We start from the raw sequence: 24,528 nt of genomic DNA on the forward strand, positions 1-24,528 counted from the left end.
AAATTAATCTATTAAAATGTTCTAAGTTAATAAATTAGTCATTAAAATAGTTTAATGATATTTAAAATTCTGGCATAATTCAAAGTAACAAATTATAAAATTGTTTATTTTTCAGGAAAGGTGCTCAAAGATTCAGTGTGCTTGGTTACTGGTATTCTTAGCAGGATCTTCTGTTCTTTTATATTACACCTTTCATTCTCAGTCACTTTATTACAGGTAATTAGAGGTCCAAGTGCACAATCACATTTTTATGTAATCGTATATTCCATAGCACTTTGCATATATCTTACTTGCACATACTTAGAGTTCAATTTTTACCTATCTGTCTCTTTCCAAGATTGAGAGCTTAAAGTGACTTACTCATATTTTTATACCCAGTGCCTTGCCTCACAGCAAGTGCTCAATAAATACTTAATTTTTGATACTTAAATTTTTACTTATATAATCAGTAGTTACTAAATACCATTAGGTTGTTGTTGGTGATCTTTTTTCGTTTTTCATTTTTGATAAATAAAAACTGTATATATTTAAAATATACAACGTTTTGATATATGTATACATTGTGAAATGATTACCACATCAAGCTAATTAATATATCCATCACCTCCCTTAGTTACCTTCTTGTGTGTATGTGTGATAAGAACACTTGATCTTTGTCTCTACAAGAAGACTTGCTAAAGGACAGTAGTTGATAAGTTTCCATGTCAGATGGAAGTGTTCTGAATTTTCAGCTTTAATCAGATAATTAGAAGTCCTGGTTTCAGTGGAGTTGGAGAGATGTGGACAAATCTGGGATATAGTTTGTAGGTGTAGCCAGTACTACTCGGATTGGATTGGGTGAGTAGGTAAGGGGGAAGAATCAAGGGTGATACTGGGTTTTTTTAGTCTAAGCAACTGGCTGGATGGTGGTGCCATTTACTGGGCTGGGAAAGACTGGGGAAGGAACTGGTTTTGAGGGAAAATCAGTAATTTTGTTTTGAACATGTTAAGTTTGAGAGGCCATGTAGAACTGTTAAAGTGATTATAGATATTTGTCATGAGCTCAGAGTAGAGGTTAGGGCTGTAAATTTTGGTGTTATCAGCATATGGTTGATATTTAAAAACCAAGGAACTTGACAAGACTAGTCAGGGAAAGAAAGTATAGACAGAGGAGAGGGCCCAGGACTGGACATGCCCACAATTAGCCAGAGGAGGAGCAGCAAAGGAGACTTAAGAAGGAACCATCAGGGACTTCCCTGGTGGTGCAGTGGTTAAGAATCCGCCTGCCAATGCAAGAGACATGGGTTCGAGCCCTTGTCCAGGAAGATCCCACATGCCGCGGAGCAACTAAGCCCGTGCACCACAACTACTGAGCCTGTGCTCTAGAGCCCGTGAGCCACAACTGCTGAGCCCGTGTGCCACAACTACTGAAGCCCTTGCGCTGAGAGCCCGTGCTCCACAACAAGAGAAGCCACCGCAATGAGAAGCCCGCGCACCGCAACGAAGAGTAGCCCCCACTCACTGCAACTAGAGAAAGCCCGTGCGCAGCAACGAAGACCCAATGCAGCCAAAAATAATAAATGAATAAATTTTTTAAAAAAAGGAACCATCAGTCACATATGAGAACCACTAGAAGAGAGTGGTGTCAGAAGTCTAGGAAGAAAGTATTTCAAGGAGAGAAGAGGGGGAAAAAGTGACCTTCGAATTTAGCAAGAGGGAGGGAGTTGGCGATCTTGACAAAAACAGTTAAGTGGAAAGGAGGGGTTAGATTCCTGACTGGAGTTGATTGAAGACAGATTGGCAGCTACGGAGTATTTGTGAGTTTTTTAGATTATAGGCTAGAAAGATATCAATCATGACAAGTTAGGAAGACTCGTTCTTTATGGAGGGAAGATTTGAAATTCAAACATTTAAGAAGTTTTCAAAATAAATTTATTTTTGGCTGCATTGGGTCTTCATTGCTGCGTGTGAGCTTTCTCTAGTTGTGGTGAGCGGGGCCTGCTCTTCCCTTGCAGTGTGCGGGCTTCTCATGGCAGTGGCTTCTTTTGTTGCAGAGCATCGGCTTTAGGCGTGTGGGCTTCCATAGTTGTGGCACACGGGCTCAGTAGTTGTGGCTCGCGGGCTCTAGAGCGCAGGCTCAGTAGTTGTGGTGCACAGGCTTAACTGCTCTGCGGCATGTGGGACCTTCCCAGACCAAGGCCTGAACCCGTGTCCCCTGCGTTGGCAGGCAGATTCTTAACCACTGCGCCACCAGGGAAGTCCCTAAAAGGTCTTTTTAAAATAAGCAAAATGATCTTCCATTCTATTTACATGAACTCTAGCATCTAGCCAAACTCTTATTTTTACACATCAAATTAAATATTTGGTAGCAAATTTAGAACCCCCATCGACACTTTTATCTTTTTATGTTGCTCTGGTAAGTTTTGATGTTTTTCTCTTGGTAGCTTAATTTTTTTTAATCCTACTTTGGACTATTCGAGCTTCTGGGACGTACTTTGGATCGTTGGAATTACAGACTTCATTCTGAAATTCCTCTTCATGGGCTTAAAATGCCTTATTTTATTGGTGCCTTCTTTCATCATGCCTTTTAAATCCAAGGTAAGAAAGTAATATGTTTTATTGGAAAGATGTTAGCAGACCATATTAATGCTATTTAGTCTTTGCTTAAATGATTCCTTCTATAATTTTTCAGTTTGCTCAATAACCTAATTTTAATTATCTATATTATCTCAGACTGGCAGCTATTTGGTCAAAGACTTGAACCTAAATATTAATCTATTCCAATAAAATCAATTATATTTGCTTTGCAATAATCTAAAAATGAGTCCCCACATCATATATGGGAAAATATATGTTTATACTTCTGTTTTCCTCCAGGGCATTGTTAATTGATAATTGATAACTGACTTAGGCAGTTATTCAGTGTTTTTTCATATTTAATGAAAACTTTAAATTTTTATAATCAGCAAAATGTTTTATTATACGTAAAACATTTTCAGTCACTCTTTAGAAATTCTTTGAAAACAGACCACTCAGTGACTGTAATATCTAAAGAACGAAGTTGAGGTTGTCAGTCGTAACCATTATCATTATGAAGATTAATTTTATAGTTGTGTTATTGTGCCATATACCCATGATGTTCTCAGCCCAATATGAAGTATTTGCATTGTGCATGTAAGTACCTTGGGTGGCTCTATTTGTTTTCTTTTTTCTTCCTTTATAGGGTTATTGGTATATGGTTTTAGAAGAATTATGTCAGTATTACCGAACTTTTGTCCCCGTACCAGTTTGGTTTCGTTACCTTATAAGCTATGGGGAGTTTGGTAATGTAACTGGATGGAGTCTTGGGATATTGCTGGCTTTACTCTACCTCATACTAAAAGTAGGTAACATAATAAATCTTATCATTTATAATGATTCATATAATACTGTTTACATATTTTACATATGACTGCTTTTCTCTTTATATATTTTATAGTTTATCTTCATATCACTAGTTTGAAGTAATGGCAGATTCTATATCTACTTAGAAATGGAGAAATGGAAATAGGTATCTTAATCCAGTGGTTCTCAGATTTTATTGGGGGAGTGGACCTCTAAGCATGGATTATCTAAGGTGGAGGGGAACAAGTAGAATAGAACATACCCATCCCCTACAGTAGCATCTCTCATACACATAATTCTCAAACTAGTGGAGTATCTCGTCCTGTTCCCTCTATGCCTGTTCCCCTCAGCTTAATCACTTTATGAAACGTTAAATAGGTTAAGGACATGTGAACCAGATAAAATTGCCTTGCCTTTGATTTAGTTGTTTATATTTATCTTGACCAAATTGTAACTCTGGGCATTCAGATGTACTTCATTTTGGTTAAGAGTTGGCTGAAACTGATAAATTGAGTAAAATATTCCATAATTGGACTTTAAATATATTTAGAATGAAATGATTAGTTGTGATACGCAATGAGCATAAAATTAATATCAGTATTTGATATTAGCTTTGATCTCTGAGTTTAGCAGGTAAGGCTCTTTGAATAAATGAATTATTTTCTCTTTCAGCTTCTGGACTTTTTTGGACATCTGAGAACTTTCAGACGGGTTTTGAGAATATTTTTTACACGACCAGTAAGTATTTTTTAATCAGAAAAAACACTTTTTATCTTTCTTTCTACATTATAAAAATGTTTTAGTGCAGCAGTTTTACAAATGCAGATTTCATAATTATGTGGTTTTTTAGAAAAACTTCTTGTACTTTGGCACTTGGGGCTGTGATGATATAGAGGTTCTGTTTCTGTGATAAGTTTAACTTGCACATTGACAACCACCTGATAGTTGATGAAGTACTTATATATTTGAGTTTGCCTCTTGCCTTTTCAAATCACTTGACATTCTTAAGGGTTTATAAACATTCCCTTAAAAATCTTATGAACTTTTGTTTCTCTTCCTTTATTTAAGCCACAAACAGTAGCTTTGTGTATTTTCATTAACTCCTATTCAACTTCTGTGAAAGTGCTTATACTATAATTTATTGTGTATATGAAGAAAGCTCATTACCAAAAATCATGTCCCTTGAAATTTTCTTACTGGAAAAATTTCCCCAATACGGAGTTCTGTATGCACAAATAAGTTCATGACAATAACAGTAAATTTAACAATAACAAAACAATTTTAACAATAAATTGAGACTCCAATGTCAACTGTAACTTTATTATGTTATTCTACTGATGTAACCAACTGCAGAAAAAGGGTATCATAGCCCAAATGATAAATAGCTCATTTGCTATTTAGTAGCCTCAGAAGTTCTCAGTATAGTGTAATCACCAGGTTTCAGAGTTTGATTCTCAGTTTTGCAGTCCATTAGGTACTTAACAATTATGTGGTCAGGACTCAGGGGAATCTGATGTACAAGAATGCCAGTCTAATAATATATGTTTAAAAAAAAACAGGATTATACCAACAAAGTGGAGTAAACTAACTGGCCAGGGCACCCTTTCCTAAAGACAGTAATGTATTAAGTTTTTTTTTTTGCGGTACGTGGGCCTCTCACTGCTGTGGCCTCTCCCGTTGCGGAGCACAGGCTCTGGACGCAGTGCAGGCTCAGCGGCCACGGCTCACGGGCCCAGCCGCTCTGCGGCATGTGGGATCTTCCCAGACCAGGGCACAAACCTGCGTCCCCTGCATCGGCAGGCGGACTCTCAACCACTGCATCACCAGGGAAGCCCTGTATTAAGTTTTGCTGCATCCTATTCAGACTTCTTTCTTTAGATAAGATACAATAAAATTGAGACTTCAGCTTTTGAGTTTATTCAGTTGATTATGTATCGGCCACTTTGCTGTAGCAATTAATCTAGTAAGGCTTCAGCTGAAATACTTTTGATATTCTTTCTCTGTGAAGCATAAAGAGACTATCACAGATCACTCTGTTTTATTCCTGGGATTCTCAGGTTCCTTAATGTTGCCCTGAAAATGGCAATCATCATCAGGGTGTCTTCACCTGAAGGGAGTCTGCAAAGTGCCAGACAAGAGTGCTATTTTAAAAGCTTGTCAGCATACATATCTGCAGTGTACTCTGCTAAATGACATTTATTGAAGGGAAACTGGCACCAAGATCATCCGTCAGTATCTCAGTTTGTTTTTGGAATCTTTAACATGACCAATCTCAAAAAAATCTTCATTTTCAATGTTTTCATCCGTTGAGTCTTAGTTTGATTTTGTTAACCCTCGATAACAAGAAGTTTAGGTCACAGCTTCAGGTTGCTGAGTCAAGTCATGCTTTTGCTCTCATTACCATGACTGAAACTTGGGTGTTCTTTCTTTTTCTCAGCCACCTTTTCCACATCATTTCTACAGAAAGCTGATCTCATTTGTAACATTTTGTCACATCTAGTTAATGACTAAATTCTACTGAATTTGGTAAGGAAGTTATTAAGATCTTAAAGAGATCAGAAACTTTTTTTTAGGACTTAAGAAGAAAAGGAAATTCAAAGATTTGTGTTATTATTCAGTTTGACAGTATAACTCTACCCAAGTGACATTTTGCAATTACAGTTCTTCTGTAAAATTTTACCATTCTTTCGTAGTACTAAATGCTCCAACTTTTGTGATAAATAAGGATGATAATTAAAATTATTTTTAGATTTAGTGGCAGGATACTGTTTAGTGGTCCCCAAACCTCCTTCACATTGAACTCATGTGGAGAGCTTTCAGGAATTAGATTCCTGGGTTACATCCTGGTATGTCTGGACCTACTGGATCAATCACCAGTGTGGAGCACAGAAACCTATTTTTAAAGTAGTCTCTACATGAGTTACATTCAGCCAGCCAAGCTCTGGACTGACTTTTTTGAAAAGTGTCATAGGTAATAAGTGGGCTCAACTTGGCAGTACTGGGTCACATAGTACATGAATATAGATTGCATAATGCTGTATTATGTTTCAGATCGCTTAGTCTCTTGAGCCATTTGAATTTGAAGCACTGTCATTATTTGGGAATCCAATGAATCTAACAATCTTCCAGTATCCTATTATGTATTACATAGCGAGTTAACCTTGATGCGATCCATCCAGGCATCATTCTGCATACATAGTTAAGCTCTGAAATGTTTATATCCTTTGGGAGAGTTTTCAAATGCCTAGTTCCTTGGAGATTTGAGAAATACAGTACCATCTATGTATTTAAGGAACAGAAAAGAAAGAAATTTGTAGGAACATAACTTCTTATCTTTATAGAGTCACGGAGTGGCTGCCAGCAAGAGACAGTGTTCAGATGTGGATGATATTTGTTCAATATGTCAAGCTGAATTTCAAAAGCCAATTCTTCTCACCTGTCAGGTAACTGTATTTTTAAGCAACCTCAATACAGCACTTCTCTGTGATCTGCAAACGTCACATTTATGTTACTTATAGGGAAATATACACCATTCAGCAGAAAGTAGCATTCAGGGCACATACTACTAATTTCTTATTTGTGATTAGGGTTTTGGTAGGTTAGTTAAATCTTGCCCCTTAGTTCTAATGATTTTTTTTTTTTCTTTTTGCGGTACGCGGGCCTCTCACTGTTGTGGCCTCTCCCGTTGCGGAGCACAGGCTCCAGATGCGCAGGCTCAGCGGCCATGGCTCACGGGCCTAGCCGCTCCGCGGCATGTGGGATCTTCCCACACTGGGGCACGAACCCGTGTCCCCTGCATCGGCAGGCGGACTGTCAACCACTGCGCCACCAGGGACGCCCAGTTCTAATGATTTTTATGTAGAGGAGTGTATAAAGGGGAAAAAAAAAATTCAAATGGCATACTGGATACCAAAGTGACTGGGAAACAGACTATTTTTAATAATTGAATACTAGTCTTTTAGAATAATACCAGCATTTGTTACTGGACTGTATAAGGCCCTTTCCTATACTTTATTTCAGTAACCCTCAAAGACTTTATTAAGCTGTTAGTCATTATACTTGATCTTAAAGTTATCACCTGAGGATAGCTTGTATTTTATTAAAAGTGGTTAAACGGATAGTACAAGTCAGAATAATACTTGTGCCTCACCACGAACACCGCTGTGTTCTTGAATGTTATACTTTGTTTTCTCACTTGTAAAATAAAGGGATTAGTGTCCTCCAAATTCCCTTTCAGCTCTAGAGTATGATTCTCTGCAATGTGATGAATTTAAAATTGAAATGTTATCAACTATAAAATCTAGTTCTTAATTTCCTTACAGCATATATTTTGTGAAGAGTGCATTACCTTATGGTTTAACAGAGAGAAAACATGTCCGCTGTGCAGAACTGTGATTTCAGACCATATAAACAAATGGCAAGACGGAGCCACTTCATCACACCTTCAAATATATTAAGTTCTAAACGTAATATTAAGGCCACAAAACACTAATTTTATTTGGTTACAGTGACTATTGGTAAAGACATTAGAATGGATTTTCAGGGCTGCAAGTTAAGGAAAATGTTTCCAAATGGTTTTAGAATATTATAATAAGGCAAGTGTGTAGTCCAGCTTCTCAAAAGATTAAATGAAAGAACCCTATATTTAAAAATATATATAAGTAATGTTCAACATAATGCATATGCAACATTTATTCTATCCTAATTATCTGACAGATAATTGCAGTGTTAAATTGTAAATGTGTTTTCTTGTTAATGTTACCAAAATGACAACTGGATAACTAGAACTAGTGGTTTTAGAGGAATTCAGGTATTCTTTCCTGACACTGTTTTCGGAATAAAGAGTATTTTTCATAATATTTTAAGATACACATTACCTGAAAGTAGAATTTTCTTTAATATTGACTTTTATAATTCCCATTCTAAAATTTCTCATAAAATTTGTATTTTTAAATGAATGCTCTAAATGCTATATTTTACCTGTACAATCAGATTTTTCTAAGGAAGATTAATTTACTGAGGATGAAATATTTTAATATTGTATTATTCTCTGTAGTGTGATTAGCAGTCATTGAGAACAGATGGTTTAAATTCCTTTTCTTTGTGGACTTCATACATACAATCCTGCCATCAGCTTTAATGTTCATGGTCTTGCTTTTTGGAAAGTGCCACGAACTTTCTTGGATTATTAAAATAATTCACATGGATTACAAACAGCTGGCTTCACTGATGATTTGAATTGTGTGACAAACAAGAGCAACTCAAACACTTAGAAAAGAATTCCTCGGGACTTCCCTGGCGGTCCAGTGGTTAAGACTCCGCACTTCCAATGCAGGGGACGTGGGTTTGAGCTCTGGTCGGGGAACTAGGCTCCCACACGGTGCGTGGCCAAAAAAAAAAAGAAAAGAAAAAAAAAAGGATTTCCCCGTATAACTAGTCTTCTCCAGAAGAGTTTTGGAGTCTCATGCTTGAATCACCATTACTTGGGAGGTTAAAGCTTGCACTCAGGCCAACACAAGCTTTGGAGAGTGTGGTTTGTTTGTCTACAGGTATTTGTGCAGGGTGGTGGAAAGAGAATGAGGCACTTTCTCTCTCACTATGAAACCTCTAAGGGAGGATGGATCTATACCAGAAATCCAAAGGACTGGTTATTATATGTATTTAGATGCAAGGCCTCTGCCCATTTTCTTTTTTACCATCTATCAGTTTGCACACAAGAAAAAGATAGTGGTGGGAAGTAGAAGCTACGAGGCAGAGGTAGAAAACAAATTTGCAGTGCTGATAAGACAAAGATTAAACCAACCTGGATTAATAAGGATAGTGACCAACCAGATACAGGTTAAACCACTTTTCATGCCTTATGGCCACCCAAATTGACAAAAGAACATTAGCCTGTAACTTTTCTCCCCAGGTGAATATTGCTAGATTATAAGTGCAACTGTTCCTGTTTATTCAAGATGAAATACTTAACTATGTTACGTACTTGGAGAACCACTGCAAATACTAAAAAACAAGCTTACTTGGCCTTAAATCACCTTCCTAACTTGGTGGTGAAGCTAATAGTTGTTATTTAGGTATGCAGCAGGGGATAAGTGAGAAAGACAATTTGAGATTAGAATTTGGGTGTGAAGGATATGCTGACTTCTTGATAAAAACATAAGAATAACACCTTAAACACATAGGTTACTTCAGCCCTAATACCTACTTACCACACTTACTTACCCTATGGCCATATGGATAGCTTTGTTTCTTAATATGACTGAATAACAAAAGAAGTCCCTGGTGGACAGTGGGGTTTTTTGTTTTTGTTTTCTTAACAAACAAGAAAGCAGTTCACATACGAGTTTAAAAGGAGGAAAATGTAACAGGAGATCTGTGCCATTCACTAGTAACATTGATGAACTAGAAGCATTTCTCTTATTTTTATTCCTTCACCTCAAAAACAGGAATAGGGATTCAAACCCCATTTATTCTGTGAATTCAGATCACATCCTCTAAAAGACTGTTTTATCAACATCAAGAGTCACTACTATGTTTTATAAAAAAGTACGTTTGAGAACTTCTGTAGAGAAACCATCTTGGCAAGTGTGATAGAATTACCTCATAAATAAGAGGTGGTTTACACAAAACACCCATCTTACAGTAGATATATTGAGGCATTAGTTAAAAACAGATTTGTCCACTATGTTATTTTGTTCATACACATCAGGTAATGTAGTTGACAAATGCGGCTGGAAAAACTGTTGTATGTTAGCACAAGAAAGTCTTCCATTGTTTTTATGTGAAGCTGGCTTTCACATAACTTTTCACATGAACTTTTTTTTTTAAGCAACCAATTCAATTCTACTATTTGACAGAACTTGGAAATCACAGATGTTTAACACCTAATATAAAATCAGTACTAAAACTTGTTATAAATTTAAATTGCTTCAATTTCTCCACAAAAACAGTTTTATGACTGTCATTCTTCACATAAATAGTTTATTAAATATGAGAATCTGAACACATCTGGCATGTTAATGGGAAAAATTATTGAAACCACATGTGTACCTGATAGTTATTTCTTCCTATCTTAGGATAATAATAATTTAAAAAAATCACTTCTATTTTATGTTCATTCAAATTTGCATTTAATTTCTATTTACATTCAATCAATCTGAAATCAAATACTTAACACAGTAAACTAAACAAGATGAAAAGCAGAAAAGGTGTTACCCTCAAAGCACTCCTAATAAGGCAGCTGAAGAATTTACTCTGGTAGATGCAAAGCCAACTTGGGGTAGGAAAAAAAATAATAGTTTAAAGAGCAAACACAGATGAACCCATCTTTCAAATGTTACTTTAGATAATCCACTGATATAATACTTGTGCTATAGTGGTAAATTAAGAATCACACTTGAAGAATTTTTTATCAATCAGCAACAGACCACAGGTCATGGTGGAACAAATACTTTATGATTATTTTGTCCAGCTTGCTAGTGTCTACTCCTATGAAAAAAGGTAGATGTTTGGACATTGATGTTTTTATTTGAGGAATTAACCATTTCCACAGCCTCAAAATCCATTCTGCATAAATCGAACATTTCTCATGAGAATAATCTTAGATCTAGCCCTTATAAGCTAGGAACCATATGACTAAGTAACCAAAATAGTTAGGTGCTATATTAAATATAAAATCCAAGGCTTGGGATATTAATACTATTGAAGATGCAGCTTATTTATAATCATTTATTTCTTAAAGAATGTTGAATTTATGGAGTATCATACATGCATTCTTCCCCCCCCCCCAATTACCTTCTATCTCAAAAAATAATATGGAAGAATCCTTCTTGAAGGATTCAAATTAGTTAAGACCATAAAGGGGAAAAAGAAATAACAGTTTTCCTAAAAATCTGGTTCAAGTTCAATAATTAATACTTTACATTGTTAATCACAGCTGGTTTATAAATCTCAGTTTATTCTGTAATGCTACAAACCTTATAAATCAAAATTAGTAAACTTCAGTTCTCAATGATTATATTTTAATTAAAAAACAGCATGTATAAAATAAAAAAATATCCTGTAATAGCTGATTTTAAAGAAAATAATCAAGTGATGAAAGAAAAACACAATCTCTTTATACACTTACCTGGAATAATCATAAAGAACTTTCTTAGAAACTCAAGACTAGTATTATCGACATATATTTTTAAACTATGCTTGGGTTTTTACAAATAAATATAGGGTAAGCCATATTGCATAGGTGTGTGCTTTCTGTCTGTGACACTAAAGTGGCACTTGACATGTTTTCACAGTCATAGTAGGAATATCCATTTATGAAACAATTTCTCAATAAACTTGCCACAGTATAGAAAATTAACTTCACTGAATGTTAAGTTTGAAAAACTTATTTGTGTGGATGGTAGGTGTGCAATTAATACTTTTTATGCAGAAAGTTACAGTGTTTGCCACTATTGCTGGCAGTACTAATTATGAAACTGGTTTAACTATGGGGTGGTTATAGCCATCCAATCACAGTGCAAATGTTACTAGCAAATAGGACTGAGGAGGAATATTTTGGTGTAAAACTTTCACTGGAATTTGGTCAGGCAGTCAACACTATAGTTAGTAAACTCATTTGAAAACAAGTATCAGAGTAGTACAAGCCATTTACAGTCTGAAATGAAGCCTGTACAAATCACCATAGCTTTTTGGGTTCTGTTTTTCAGACATCATAAACTGTCAGAGAACAAAGACCTGCACTTTAAGTACAATTTCTGCCCTTACCATTATTTAGTTTCTAATTTATTAGCTACAGTTATAAAGTTCTCAGTAGACTGCTGCAATAAGGGAAGAGGAGGTCTAGAGGGAGTGATTTAAAAAAAAAAAAAAAGGCTTTCTGTCCGAAGATGAGCTGTTATCAATTGTTTCATTTATTGCCACAATTGAAAAGGTATATTTCCAATCATTTTTCATGGTTCTATTTTTGCTTAATGTCATAGGATTTCATCTTATCTCACTCGAACCGCCATTTAAATAAGCAAAGCTTTTTCTGACTGAATTCAACATGCATAAATTATTTTATGGCTTGGATCCTATGGCTCAAAAAGGTTTGGAGAACATAGCAAGCAGCATCTATTTAAAAAAAATCATAGGGTTGCAAAATATTACAAATTGACTTTGCACACTCAGACTGAAGACATTATAAAAGACAAACAAAAAGGTGGTAAGACTCAACTGCAACTGCATGATCATCTATTATACCAGTATGCACTGAAATAATATTTTTATAAAGCTCTGCAGATATTAAACCCTTTCACCAGCTAAAAGTCAGGGAAACGCTCTCTTTAAGGCAGAAGTATTTAAGAAAGGTAAAGTTACCTTTATTTTTATTCTTTGTACCTGTAAATCACTTATGTAGACTTCATTACAATTTTCAAAAACATAGTGTCTTGTTAACATGTTTCCTAAATTAAGCCACTGAGTTTTCTTATTCACTGTGGAAGACATTCATCAAAAGGCCATCAAATACTTTTACAATCAAAAAATGTAGCCCCAATATAGGAAAAAAAAATACCTTTTTTCCTTTTAAAACCGTTGAGGAAAAAATGTAAGGAAGGCAGACACCAAAAACAGTAAAAAGAAGTAAAACTTAAAACCTTACCAATTTGCTGTAAAGAGATTATACACAGAGGGTAGACCGTGGCAACACCCTCTTCCCCTGGATCTCCCTCCTCTCTCGCTCACTTTGCCGCCCTCGATATGCATTTTATCCTCTCTTCTGTCCTTCTTCAGCCATAGGCTGAACACATTTGACGTCTTGAACCAAATACTGGTATAAGGTGGCGATATTTTTCCAGTGCAATGCAGGCCCAGGATAAGGATGAAATGTAGGACATACAACTTATGCCCATTCCAAGGCTTCCAGTTAAGCTTAGCACATAATAGTACTGCAAGTAGAAATGATTAAATAGATTTTTTTCCCCTAGTATTACAGACAGGTATTGCAGCTGGGTTACTGAAAATAAACCCCAAGTCCACCCCAATCCCTCAAACGAGCCACAGCTGTGGTTAACAATGATTCATTTGCATTTTTATTATTTCACCAAGAGAAGAAACAGAAGTTGTCTGGCTTTCTTCACACCAATAATTTCGCATTTTAAAGTTTGGGATGTTTTCCATAATGAGCTGAATCAAAAATCTATTTGAAAAATATATATTTATATAAAAAAAGATTCAGGTTGTTTGCACGTAAAACATCAATTGTTAAGTTTCTTTCGTCTTTGATTCCATGTTGCTGGAAAGTTTGACCAAGCTTGCATGCTAATTTGTCCTTAGTTGCAAGTATTACAGGCAAACTCATACTTTGCCTAATGTGCCTCTTCGACACAATCAGAACTCAACAGTGATTCAGAAGCAACATCCTACTCTTAATACTGTCAGTTTCGAGCCATCAACATGAAATCCTTGATAGGTTGAGACGATGTTGCTAGGAATCAGTTAATTGATGTGCCTAAGAGTTCCGCAGTACTATTTTCACTTAAGTTTTTTTGCACCATTGATTGATTTTTTAAAATCCATGTTTATTTTTCCTCTGTCCAATGTGTTCTATGTAATGACACTGACTCTTCGAGACTGTCATTTTGAGTCTTCTTGTTTCACCCTGCGGGATGCTCACACATCCCCTCCCCACCTTTTTTGCCTTAAATTCATTAAAAGCATTGCTCTGTCATAGATTCATACGCAGGTGTTCTGGTCGTTTGGAGATCATGGGAAAAGCTTGTTTTTTGTACGGCCCGGAGTTCGGCTGTCGTATTGGAAGTGGTGCTGAAGCTTCCCCACTCGTCGTCACATCCATCTGCTCTATTCCACTTGTTTCCATTGGGTACTCCACAGGCGCCTGAGGATTTGCCGTGCTGGCTGAAGCACCTCTTCCCCAGAAATCCCCAGGAGAAAATTTGACAGGGCTTTAAGACAAGGAAGAGCTATCATTCGTCTCAAGTACTATCTCAACAAGGAACTTTCCCTTACATTTAAAGGGAGTGGGGTAATGTGACCGTTTTTTTTCATTTAATTTCATTTTTGTGTGGATTAGTACAAAAGCAGAAGTTAAGCCATTTCTCCCCTAGGCTAATTGCTAGTTTCCTAACTGGTCTCTTTTACCTCTCTACTTGCCCTCATAAAACCGTCAATGATACTTACTTTTTAAAAAAAATCATTTTCTCCCCCACTTAAAACGGCTGCTCATTGCATTTAGAATATTTCTCCAAACCTCTGCCATTCTCTTCCTCGCTCACCACACTTCAGGAATGTTGACCTGCCTTTCGTTTCCAAGAAAAAGGCCAAGTTTTTTCCTCCCTTCTGCAGCTTCTGCATGAGCTGTTCTTCTACCTGTAACATCCTTGTATTTCTGTATTTTGTATGGCTAGCTATTTCTCCATGAATAGGAGTCCCCTTGTTATTTTTTGCATTCTAGTACCACACTCTATTTTTTTTTCGCATAGCATTTGGCGCTACTTGTAATTACATATTTTATTTCCTTCTTTGTTTATTTTGACTCTCTCTCACTAAATTGTAAGCTTCATCAGAACAAGGACAATTCCTGTCTTAATCATGTGTCCCCAGAATGTAGCACAACCCCTGGTACACAATAAATGCTGAATGAATGGTTAAAGAGTACACTTTCCAGTGCAACGGCTTATTTTCAGGAGGGGAGGTAAACTATATAGCATATTATCATTGATTAGTCACAGACTAGTCACTTGCAATATTAGAAGGTGTAGAGCTGTGCTTATGTCAAAGAGAATGACAGATCTTCCATTTATGTAACTTGGCATAAATTTCTTAAGCAATGCTCTTCCAAGTTAAAAAAAAGAATAACAAAGTCTGAATACCTGACAGGTGTTCGTGGGCTGCCAATAAATCTTCGAGGTGACCGGATTTTTGGTTCAAAGGAAAACTTTTCTTTCACGCTTTCAAGTACAGATGGAGCCACATATGTAAAACCCTGAAAGACAGTAACAGTGGACTACAGAATAGGATTTTGTCATGTACATCAAGAAAGTGTGGTGGTTCAATCTCTGACACACCAAGACAATGATGTACACCTAAAATCACTAATGTAGATACTATCCAGTTTCCTCAATCTCATTTCACACCCGTTACCTTCTTTCCAGTCATTTCTTGAGGCACAGACCTCCAGAGAGCAGAATTCTATTGAGCCGCATATGCCAGCAAACAAAATTTCACTCTACTGAAAGGAGGAGAACAAAACAGGAAAATGCAGGCTCTACATTAAGGTGTTAAATACAGGGCTTCCCCGGTGGTGCAGTGGTTGAGAGTCCGCCTGCCAATGCAGGGGACATAGGTTCATGCCCCGGTCCGGGAAGATCCCACATGCTGCGGAGCGGCTGGGCCCATGAGCCATGGCCGCTGAGCCTGCGCTCCGCAATGGGAGAGGCCACAACGGTGAGGCCCGCGTACCGCAAAAAAAAAAAAAAAAGAAAAAAGATGTTAAATACAAAGATAAATGCAAAGAAAATTCTAGTGTTCCTAGCCACATGCATATAAGCAACTAAGATTATCACCCCCAAACAGTTTCTCATTATTAGGCCAAAGTCAAAATAGAATTCTCTAACTTGGCACATGTGATCTTTCTGGTTTTATACCAATGAATGGGTAGATTCAGATTTTCCTGATGAATAAGGGTCAGCATTGTGAAAACTTAATTTTAACAGACACTAATGCAATTTTGTTAGCTTTAGTTCTTTCTTGGACCTTGCTATTAGGCTACCAGCTATCATTTATCTTGCTGTTCATGTTCATCCCTTTAACAGTTAATCTTATACCTATCTTCCCTTCTGTTTATTCTTGTCACTTATGAGTAGGCATTTGAGTTATAATAAAAAGACTCAGTAAGGCTCTGGGTGAAGTCCTAAAGAGTAAGGTGCAATTCTGTAGGGCATATGCTTTGTTGTGACAGCTACATGTGGACTACGAAGGCCGTTTCCCCGCATGTTCTTGTGGGCTAAAGCTATAACTACCAAGAGGACCAGACTGTGCCTTAATCATCTTTGAATTTCCTTGAATTCTAATAGGAATTGAAATATTAATTGAACTGAAGTTACTACAGCCACAATCTCCAGATAAGTGGGCTGTTACTATTTTAAATTAATTTTAGTGCTCGCTTAAAACAGATACACATTGTGTACAGAATTCTGGCTACAACCTAACAAATGAATTGTTCTTGTATTCATTAGTTAGCCAATTTAAGTAATTAAGAAAAGCTCAACACGGATTTCCCTGGTGGTCCAGTGGTAAAGAATTTGCCTTCCAATGCAGGGGATAAGGGTTCAACCCCTGGTCAGGGAACTAAGATCCCACATGCTGTCGGGCAACTAAGCCTGCGTGCCATAACTACTGAGCTTGTGCGCCTCAACTACAGAGCCTGCGTGCCACAAACTACAGAGCCCTTGCACTCTGGAACCCACGCACCGCAACTACAGAGCCCACGTGCCCTGGAACCCGCGCACCACAACTAGAGAAGAGAAAACCCGCACGCCACAGCTAGAGAAAAGCCTGCATGACACAACGAAGAGCCTGGATGCCACAATGAAAGATCCTGCATGCCTCAACAAAGATACCGCAACTAAGACCCAACACAGCCATAAACAAATAAACAAATAAAAAGATCAGCAATACTTTAACTGGAATGAAAGCTTAGATACATAACTTTTGCCACCACAACTTTGGATTTCTTTGTAGTAAGGTGTTTCTAGACTTTTTTTTTTATGGGGGAGAACAATTGTCAAACTAGCTAAAACTCTATAATGCCCAGTTGAAGAAAAGGTCTGTATGTTAAATCAAAGGTATAAATTCCACATCAGTAGAAAACAAAATTCCACATCATGAAAGAAAAAAAGAAAGCAATGACACAATTAAAATGAATCATGCCTACTTCCCTAACTGATAAGAGATTGTACTAAGGGGGATACAGTAACTTTGCATCATGCTGACATAAATTTAATAACATGCATTCATCTTTCCCTCTCATGTAATTAAAATGCTATAAAATTATATTTTGCATGTATATTCTTATATCACCATATAATCATACATTTATAGAATTATTACTATTCAGTGTTGTTTACTGAAAAGCATACTGTACTATGGTGACTTAAGTGTTATTTTGCCCATACACTATTTTTGTATTCCATGCTAACTTTAGAACTGACCCTCCACCCCCAAAGATACAACACTACTGTGGTGTGTTATACTGAGAGCATTATTATTATTATTTTTACTGAGAGCATTATTTTTAAAAGAAGTTTGAAAATTAAGTTAGCAACAAATCCAGTGAACTCAGAAACAAATAAGGAAGAAAAAAAAACTTCCAAATGATTACTTTCCCCATATTCTATTCTCCCTAGGGATAATCCAAAAAGAAATGACAAAGGATAATGACAAAGGAAACAAATGATATAAAATTGGGTAGATAGTCACATGACATGTAATTATAGTAATAAAATAAGCACTAGGCAAATAATATGCAATGATGGTCATCAGATATAAACCTATCATTTCTGTTAATCAAAATCTAAAATTTTGTTTTTCTATCTGAGGAGACAAGGTATAAATCAATACAGATACCTCCTCCTTAGGATTAATCTGCTTACAATCACATATGAACCAATATATTTTGATGTCAAATATTCACAATCAACAGGTTAAAAATCCCCTACAGACAAAAATCTTTAGCTGTTTCAGGAATAAAATAGTTACTATGAGCTCTTCTTCTCCTACTGCTATGACTGTGTGGGTTTCAGTTAAGATGCTGAGCCAAACATTTTAAGTCAGTGGGCGATTCAAAAAAAGGAATCATATACTCTGACTCTAATTGCTAAAATGGAATGCTGGATTATGAAAATGAATTTTCTAACTTATCAACAAGTTATAAGGGGATAACTTTTAAAAAAAAAGCACCTCAGGTTATCTACATAAACTATAAAGCAAGCAAACTGAAATTTTCTTATTAAAAAGGGTGTTTCTTACTGAAAAGGGCCCATCCTCATACTTAAATTTCCCATGGGTACATCAGAAATTCTTTAACTCACCAGAAAGACCTGGTTGGCACTTTCACTGAGAGTTGAGTCATCTGGGCTGTCAACAGGTGTCTGACGTGTAAACTTTGAATCAAACTGACTCACATCCTCTTCAGATTGCTTTATAAAAAACAAAATGATTAGAAAATGGTGAACAGACTACATTATACATATCAATCAAATGCATTACACACATTAGAGAAGGCTCTAGATAGATCTCTTTTCTCAGGGTTTAACTGTAATAAAGTAGCAAAATAGCCTTAGCAGGCACAGACTGAAAAATAAACACAGGTGAGAAGTATCAAAGGTCAAACTATATCTTTAGTACACAGTTATCATTCCTATTAAAAATCTGGGGGCTTCCCTGGTGGCGCAGTGGTTGAGAGTCCGCCTGCCGATGCAGGGGACGCGGGTTCGTGCCCCGGTCCGGGAGGATCCCACGTGCCGCGGAGCAGCTGGGCCCGTGAGCCGTGGCCGCTGAGCCTGCGCGTCCGGAGCCTGTGCTCCGCAGCGGGAGAGGCCACAACAGTGAGAGGCCGGCGTACCACAAAAAAAAAAAAAAAAAATCTGGGGCTTCCCTGGTGGCGCAGTGGTTGAGAGTCCGCCTGCCAATGCAGGGGACATGGGTTCGTGCCCCGGTCCGGGAAGATCCCACATGCCGTGGAGCGGCTGGGCCCGTGAGCCATGGCCGCTGAGCCTGCGCATCCGGAGCCTGTGCTCCGCAGCAGGAGAGGCCACAACAGTGAGAGGCCCGCGTACCGCAAAAAAAAAAAAAAAAAAAAACCTGAATATCTTCCCTTCTCACAAAGCTTCAGTGTGGCTAGCCCACTGGCGAAATCCCTTTTTAGAGACAATTTGCACAGTTGGCAAATTTGTAATAAACTTGAAGCAGAGTTTAAACACAAAGTACATAATATGCTCTAGTTGACGTTTCTTCCCATACCTTATTTCACTCCTTTAAATTTCTCAAGGAGCAAAAGTAATATTCTACTCTGCATGAGTATATTTTCTTGTGGAGGAATATTATCACCCAGATCTAACCACCAGATCTGTTTCTTTAATTTCTTCTCTCTGTTACAACATCAGACCATGTGGTTGTGTCAAAAGAACCCAGCAACCGGGACTTCCCTGGCAGTCCAGTTAAGACTCCACGCTTCCACTGCAGGGGGCACAGGTTCCATCCCCAGTTGGGGAACTAAGATCCCGCATGCTGCGCGGCCCAAAAAAAACAACTCAAGAACCTACACAAAGAAGCACCCAGTGTCTAAAGATGGGAAAAACTGAACATCAATAAAAATAACTGCAATGAATTGAAACACAAATATGTTAAACAGCATGAGTTCATAATTATACTAAAAAAAATCACAATTCATTGGCCAATTTTGGAAGTTAGGGAACTAATTCATTATTTTGCAAACTGGGAAAGAAACATTTATCCTGCCTTTCCTGTATAAGGAAACCAAACAACTGATACAAGAGTATCTTTTCACAGAACAATTCCACCTAATAAAGAATGAATAACAGTGTTAGAGTAAGACAATTTTGCAAACCCCTAATGAAATCTTGGAACTAGGCTATAGATTCTCAACCTTGGCTCTACTGACATTTTGGGCCTGATCATTCTTGTTGTAGGATGTTGTCCTGGGCATTATAGGATGTTTAGCAGCATTTCTGGCCTCTATCCCCTAAGTACCAGTGGCACTCCTCCCTAAGTTGTGACAACTTGTCTCTGACATTGCCAAATCAACCCTGGCTGAGAACCACTGATATAGGCAATAATCAACGACCACTAACTTTGTTTTTTTTTTTTTTTTGCGGTACGTGGGCTTCTCACTGTTGTGGCCTCTCCCGTTGCGGAGCACAGGCTCCGGACGCACAGGCTCAGCGGCCATGGCTCACGGGCCCAGCTGCTCCGCAGCATGTGGGATCTTCCTGGACCGGGGCACGAACCCGTGTCCCCTGCATCGGCAGGCGGACTCTCAACCACTGCGCCACCAGGGAAGCCCCCGCTAACATTTTTTTTAAAAATGTAAGTACATATTATATCTTCTGATCAAAATATATAGTACCAAAAGTTTAATCTGAATCAGATCTAAACTAAACCTAAACTACCAGTTTCCAGAAATACAAGGAACAGATGAACATGGCTGAGGACAACATGGGGTTAAAATCAGCAATATCAATATGAGGACCCCTACAGGACAAACAGTCCAGTTTCTTCAGTAAGTCCTCAAAGGAGGCATTGAGAGAGGATATCTATAGATGGAGAGACCTAAGAGACATAGTAACTGAACTATATAGGTCTTGACTGAATCCTTACTGAAACAAACCAACAGGAAAAACAAAGAAACAATTGGGGAAACTGTCAGCTTTTTAGTTGTGATGATAGCACGGTGGTTATGTTTACGTTTAAACAAGATGACTTAATAATTTCTGAAGCTGGATAGTTGGTATATGAGGGTTAATTATCCTTACAGTTATATATGTTGAAATTTTAAAGCAAGTCACCTTGTGCTCCAGGACCAAATAATCATCATCATTATCCTATTCCTTCTCCTCCACCGTCATCTCAAGAAATAGAAAAAGAAACTATCTTTTCTCAAATTTTGAGATGGGAAAAAGACAAGAACTAATACGCTAACTCATTTACTCATAAGCATATTGTTATGGTTTGAAGTATGTCCCTCCAACAGTCATATAATGAAGTTCTAACCCCCAGTACCTCAGAATGTGACCTTATTTGGAATGAAGGCCATTACAGATGTAATTAGTTAAGATAAGGTCATACTGGAGTAGGGAGGGATCCTAACCCAATATGACTGGTGTCCTTACAAAAAAGGGAAAATGTGGACACAGATCTACACACAAGGAGAATGCCACATGAACATGAAGGCAGAGATAGGATGATGTTCCTACAAGCCAAGGAATGCCAAAGATTGCCAGCAAACCACCAAAAGCTAGGGGAAAGGCATGAAACAGTCTCTCACAGCCTTCAGAAGTAACCAACCCTGCCAACACCTTGATCCCGAACTTCTAGCCTCTAGAACTGTGACATAATAAATTTCTATTTAAGCCACCTAGTTTGTGATACTTTGTTATAGAAAAGCAAATTCAAAATAGTGTTGGGTTAAGCAAAACAAAACAAAGCAAATAAACACAAAAGTCCTAAGTACTTGAGATATTTAATCATCTTAGGCAACCAACTTTAAACTAGTTAATATAGCCATTAATTGCTGCTGGCAGTAGTTCCTGAAAAGACTGCACAGAGGGACTTCCCTGGTGGCACAGTGGGTAGGACTCTGCACTCCCAATGCAGGGGACCTGGGTTTGATCCCTGGTCAGGGAACTAGATCCCACATGAATGCCCCCACTAAGAGTTCGCATGCCACAACTAAGGAGATGCCTGCTGCAACTAAGGAGCCCGCCTCCTGCAACTAAGACCCGGTGCAACCAAATAAATTAATTAAAAAAAAAAAACTGCACAGAATAAAGATTCTGAAGAGAGGATAGACCAAAGTTTTTGAACTATTAATAAATATAAAATGTTTCTGAATGGTCTGATATTTTCTTATTGTAAAAAAGTACCAGGTCCCTCAGATTATATGCTTTCATGAATACATACCAACAGAGGTTTAAAGGGGGGCTCTACCTTCCGAGCCAGCAGTTCTTCCCAGTTAATATGTCTGAAGAATGGATGAGCCTGGGGAAGAACAAAACAAAAGAGCAGGAAGAAAGGTTAAGGGGAACAGACTTCACTGGACTGACTAATCAGCCCATTTGAAGTTACCGATCACAAAATAAGCTATACTTATAAGCAACTACATATAACCTTCACAAATACATAAAATAGCATTATCTTCCCCACAAACCACCAAACATGCCAATCCCTACTTGAACTTCTCCAGCGTCCCCAGGACCAGCTCCAAGACGAGAAGCAGCATTTCTTTTCAGCAGCTTTAGGGAGGAAAAGAAACACACTGATGAACCTTACCTAGTCAAATTGATTATTTTTCTTTATAGAATTTGCATGTCTATTTTGCCTTGCAAATGTAAGATTTATTAATTACTTCTAAATATCGTTTGGGAGTAAAAAGAAAACCTTTAAACAAACAAATTTGTCCTTTGCCTGCAAAAACTGTAGGCTTTTTTGTCAACACCTGTGTATGATTCTGTAGTCAAAATGTATATTCAGTTCTATCTATTTAAATCCTAGTAGTTGAAGCTTATGGTTTGAGTGCCTATTTTAGAACCCTACCTTTTTAAGCAGATCTCTGGCTTCTTGTGTGAGGTAGGGAGGCAAATTGAGTTTACATTTGAGGATTTTGTCAATTGTTTTCTTTCTATTCTCCCCAGTGAACGGGGGCTAAGAGTAGAAGAGAGTGAGAAAAATCAGCATAGAAAAAATCAAATTTTAAATAACAGAATTATTCATTTCCTGAATTAGTCAGTTACGCATAGAGATCAGAAATGTATGTTGTGATATGGGATGCCTGCTAAAGACCTGTAGTTTTTGAGCAATGGCACAAAGAAAATAGCAACGTCCTGGAAGCAACTGGGTTGCCACCATTAACTTGGTGTGATAATGGGTGAGCCATTTGATTTTATGCTTCACTTTCTCCATTTCTAAAATAAGGGCAGTATCTGTTTTACCTCTGTTTCACAGGACCACAGTCCATGACATAGATCATCTAAATGAGAATATTTATAAAAGTACAGAGGCCCATAATACTACTAATGAAGCATCAGTAGTGTTAGATTTTTTAAAATAACTTAATTGGTAACATTTTCAAAAAGCACAGGAAAGATCTCTTGCTGTAATGACTTAATAACTACTCAGCACAGACCATAACACATGCAACTTTTAACTGTGCACCTACTGCTCCAGTCAGCATGTCATACATTAATGCTCCCAGACTCCACCAATCCACAGCACGATTGTGGCCACTTCTCATCAAGATTTCAGGGGCCCTACGAGGAGAAAAATAATATGCCTAAAACATTCACTATTTGCCTATCACCTGAATTAAAATTTTTAAAACAATATACAGAACCAAGTGTTGCTACAGAAAATTTAGCACACTATTATTTAAACCAGGTAAAAGTTAGCTATTATCCCCAAACCAGTAATATTTCTTTGAACATGCAGCTCACATGTATTCTATTGTTCCACAAAATGTGTGTGTGACTGTTCCATCATGAATAGATTCTTTGCATAGTCCAAAATCTGTTAGTTTCACATGACCTACAATGAAAGATTACAGATGGTTATTCTGAGAATTCTATGTGCAATATTTGAATGTATCATACAAGACAATAACTTATCCTTCCATTTTACTTTTTCTGCCTTAAATTTATTTTTTGAGACATCAAGAACTAGCAAGGTTCCATCCATAAATGGGATGCTAAATAACTCTTTAAGGGTAGGGCAAAATTATCTTTGCCGGGACTTCCCTGGTGGTCAGTGGTTAAGAATCCGCCTGCCAATGCAGGAGACATGGGTTCAAGCCCTGGTCCGGGAAGATCCCACATGCTGCGGAGCAACTAAGCCCGTGCACCACAACTACTGAGCCTGTGCTCTAGAGCCCACGAGCCACAACTACTGAGCCCGCATGCCACAACTACTGAAGCCCATGTGCCTAGAGCCCATGCTCCGCAACAACAGAAGCCACCGCAATGAGAAGCCCGCGCACCGCAACGAAGGGTAGCCCCCGCTTGCTGCAACTAGAGAAAGACCGTGCGCAGCAACGAACACCCAAAGCAGCCAAACTAAAAAAAATTATCTTTGCCAATGATATAATCTATCTAGTAAAGGTAAAAGAAAGATGAGAAAAAGGTGAAAAACAGCTTGTCTAAGGCTCTAGCTTTACCTATACCAAGAATCCTTTACCATCCTGAGCAAGTAAGTCCTGGGAAAACTTGATGAAGTCTGGATTACGTACACAGACCATAAAAAAGATCTTCTGCGTGTTAAACAAAGGTGTGACACTGTACTTCAAACATATAGCTTTTATCACCATGAACTGTGACCTGACAGTTCTTAAAACAGACTTAGTCACTATAACAAGTTAGCTTATTCTGCCAATGC

At 37.6% G+C, this 24,528-nt stretch overlaps 2 protein-coding genes across 8 annotated transcripts in view; one reads left to right on the top strand and one right to left on the bottom strand.

Annotated features, from left to right (window-relative positions):
* Positions 1-24,528, top strand: part of RNFT1 (ring finger protein, transmembrane 1) — a 37,961-nt gene that overhangs the window by 3,195 nt on the left and 10,238 nt on the right. For 2 of the 4 annotated variants that reach the window (XR_009560483.2, XM_060291132.1), the window contains exons 5-9: positions 116-216; positions 2,424-2,577; positions 3,203-3,361; positions 4,036-4,101; positions 6,705-6,806. Coding sequence is in view for 3 of the 4 variants with exons in the window: in XM_060291132.1 (XP_060147115.1) it covers positions 116-216; positions 2,424-2,577; positions 3,203-3,361; positions 4,036-4,101; positions 6,705-6,806 (582 nt within the window). In the remaining variant the exon portion in view is untranslated. Of the gene's footprint in view, positions 1-115; positions 217-2,423; positions 2,578-3,202; positions 3,362-4,035; positions 4,102-6,704; positions 6,807-7,685; positions 8,621-24,528 lie in introns of those variants that run through there. The other 2 variants (XM_030881798.3, XM_060291131.2) reach the window with 2 other exon arrangements.
* The window catches only part of RPS6KB1 (ribosomal protein S6 kinase B1), a 39,482-nt gene continuing 25,281 nt past the window's right edge, over positions 10,328-24,528 (bottom strand). For 2 of the 4 annotated variants that reach the window (XM_030881791.2, XM_030881796.3), the window contains exons 8-15: positions 23,595-23,685; positions 23,321-23,411; positions 22,699-22,806; positions 22,335-22,397; positions 22,066-22,143; positions 18,456-18,563; positions 15,237-15,349; positions 10,328-14,309 (exon numbers count right to left, since the gene is read on the bottom strand). In XM_030881791.2, coding sequence (XP_030737651.1) covers positions 14,072-14,309; positions 15,237-15,349; positions 18,456-18,563; positions 22,066-22,143; positions 22,335-22,397; positions 22,699-22,806; positions 23,321-23,411; positions 23,595-23,685 — 890 coding nt within the window. In that variant the 3' untranslated portion in view covers positions 10,328-14,071. Of the gene's footprint in view, positions 14,310-15,236; positions 15,350-18,455; positions 18,564-22,065; positions 22,144-22,334; positions 22,398-22,698; positions 22,807-23,316; positions 23,412-23,594; positions 23,686-24,528 lie in introns of those variants that run through there. The other 2 variants (XM_070044549.1, XR_009560482.1) reach the window with 2 other exon arrangements.

Source organism: Globicephala melas, chromosome 20, assembly GCF_963455315.2.
Source record: "Globicephala melas chromosome 20, mGloMel1.2, whole genome shotgun sequence".
Taxonomy (NCBI): Eukaryota; Metazoa; Chordata; class Mammalia; order Artiodactyla; family Delphinidae; genus Globicephala; species Globicephala melas.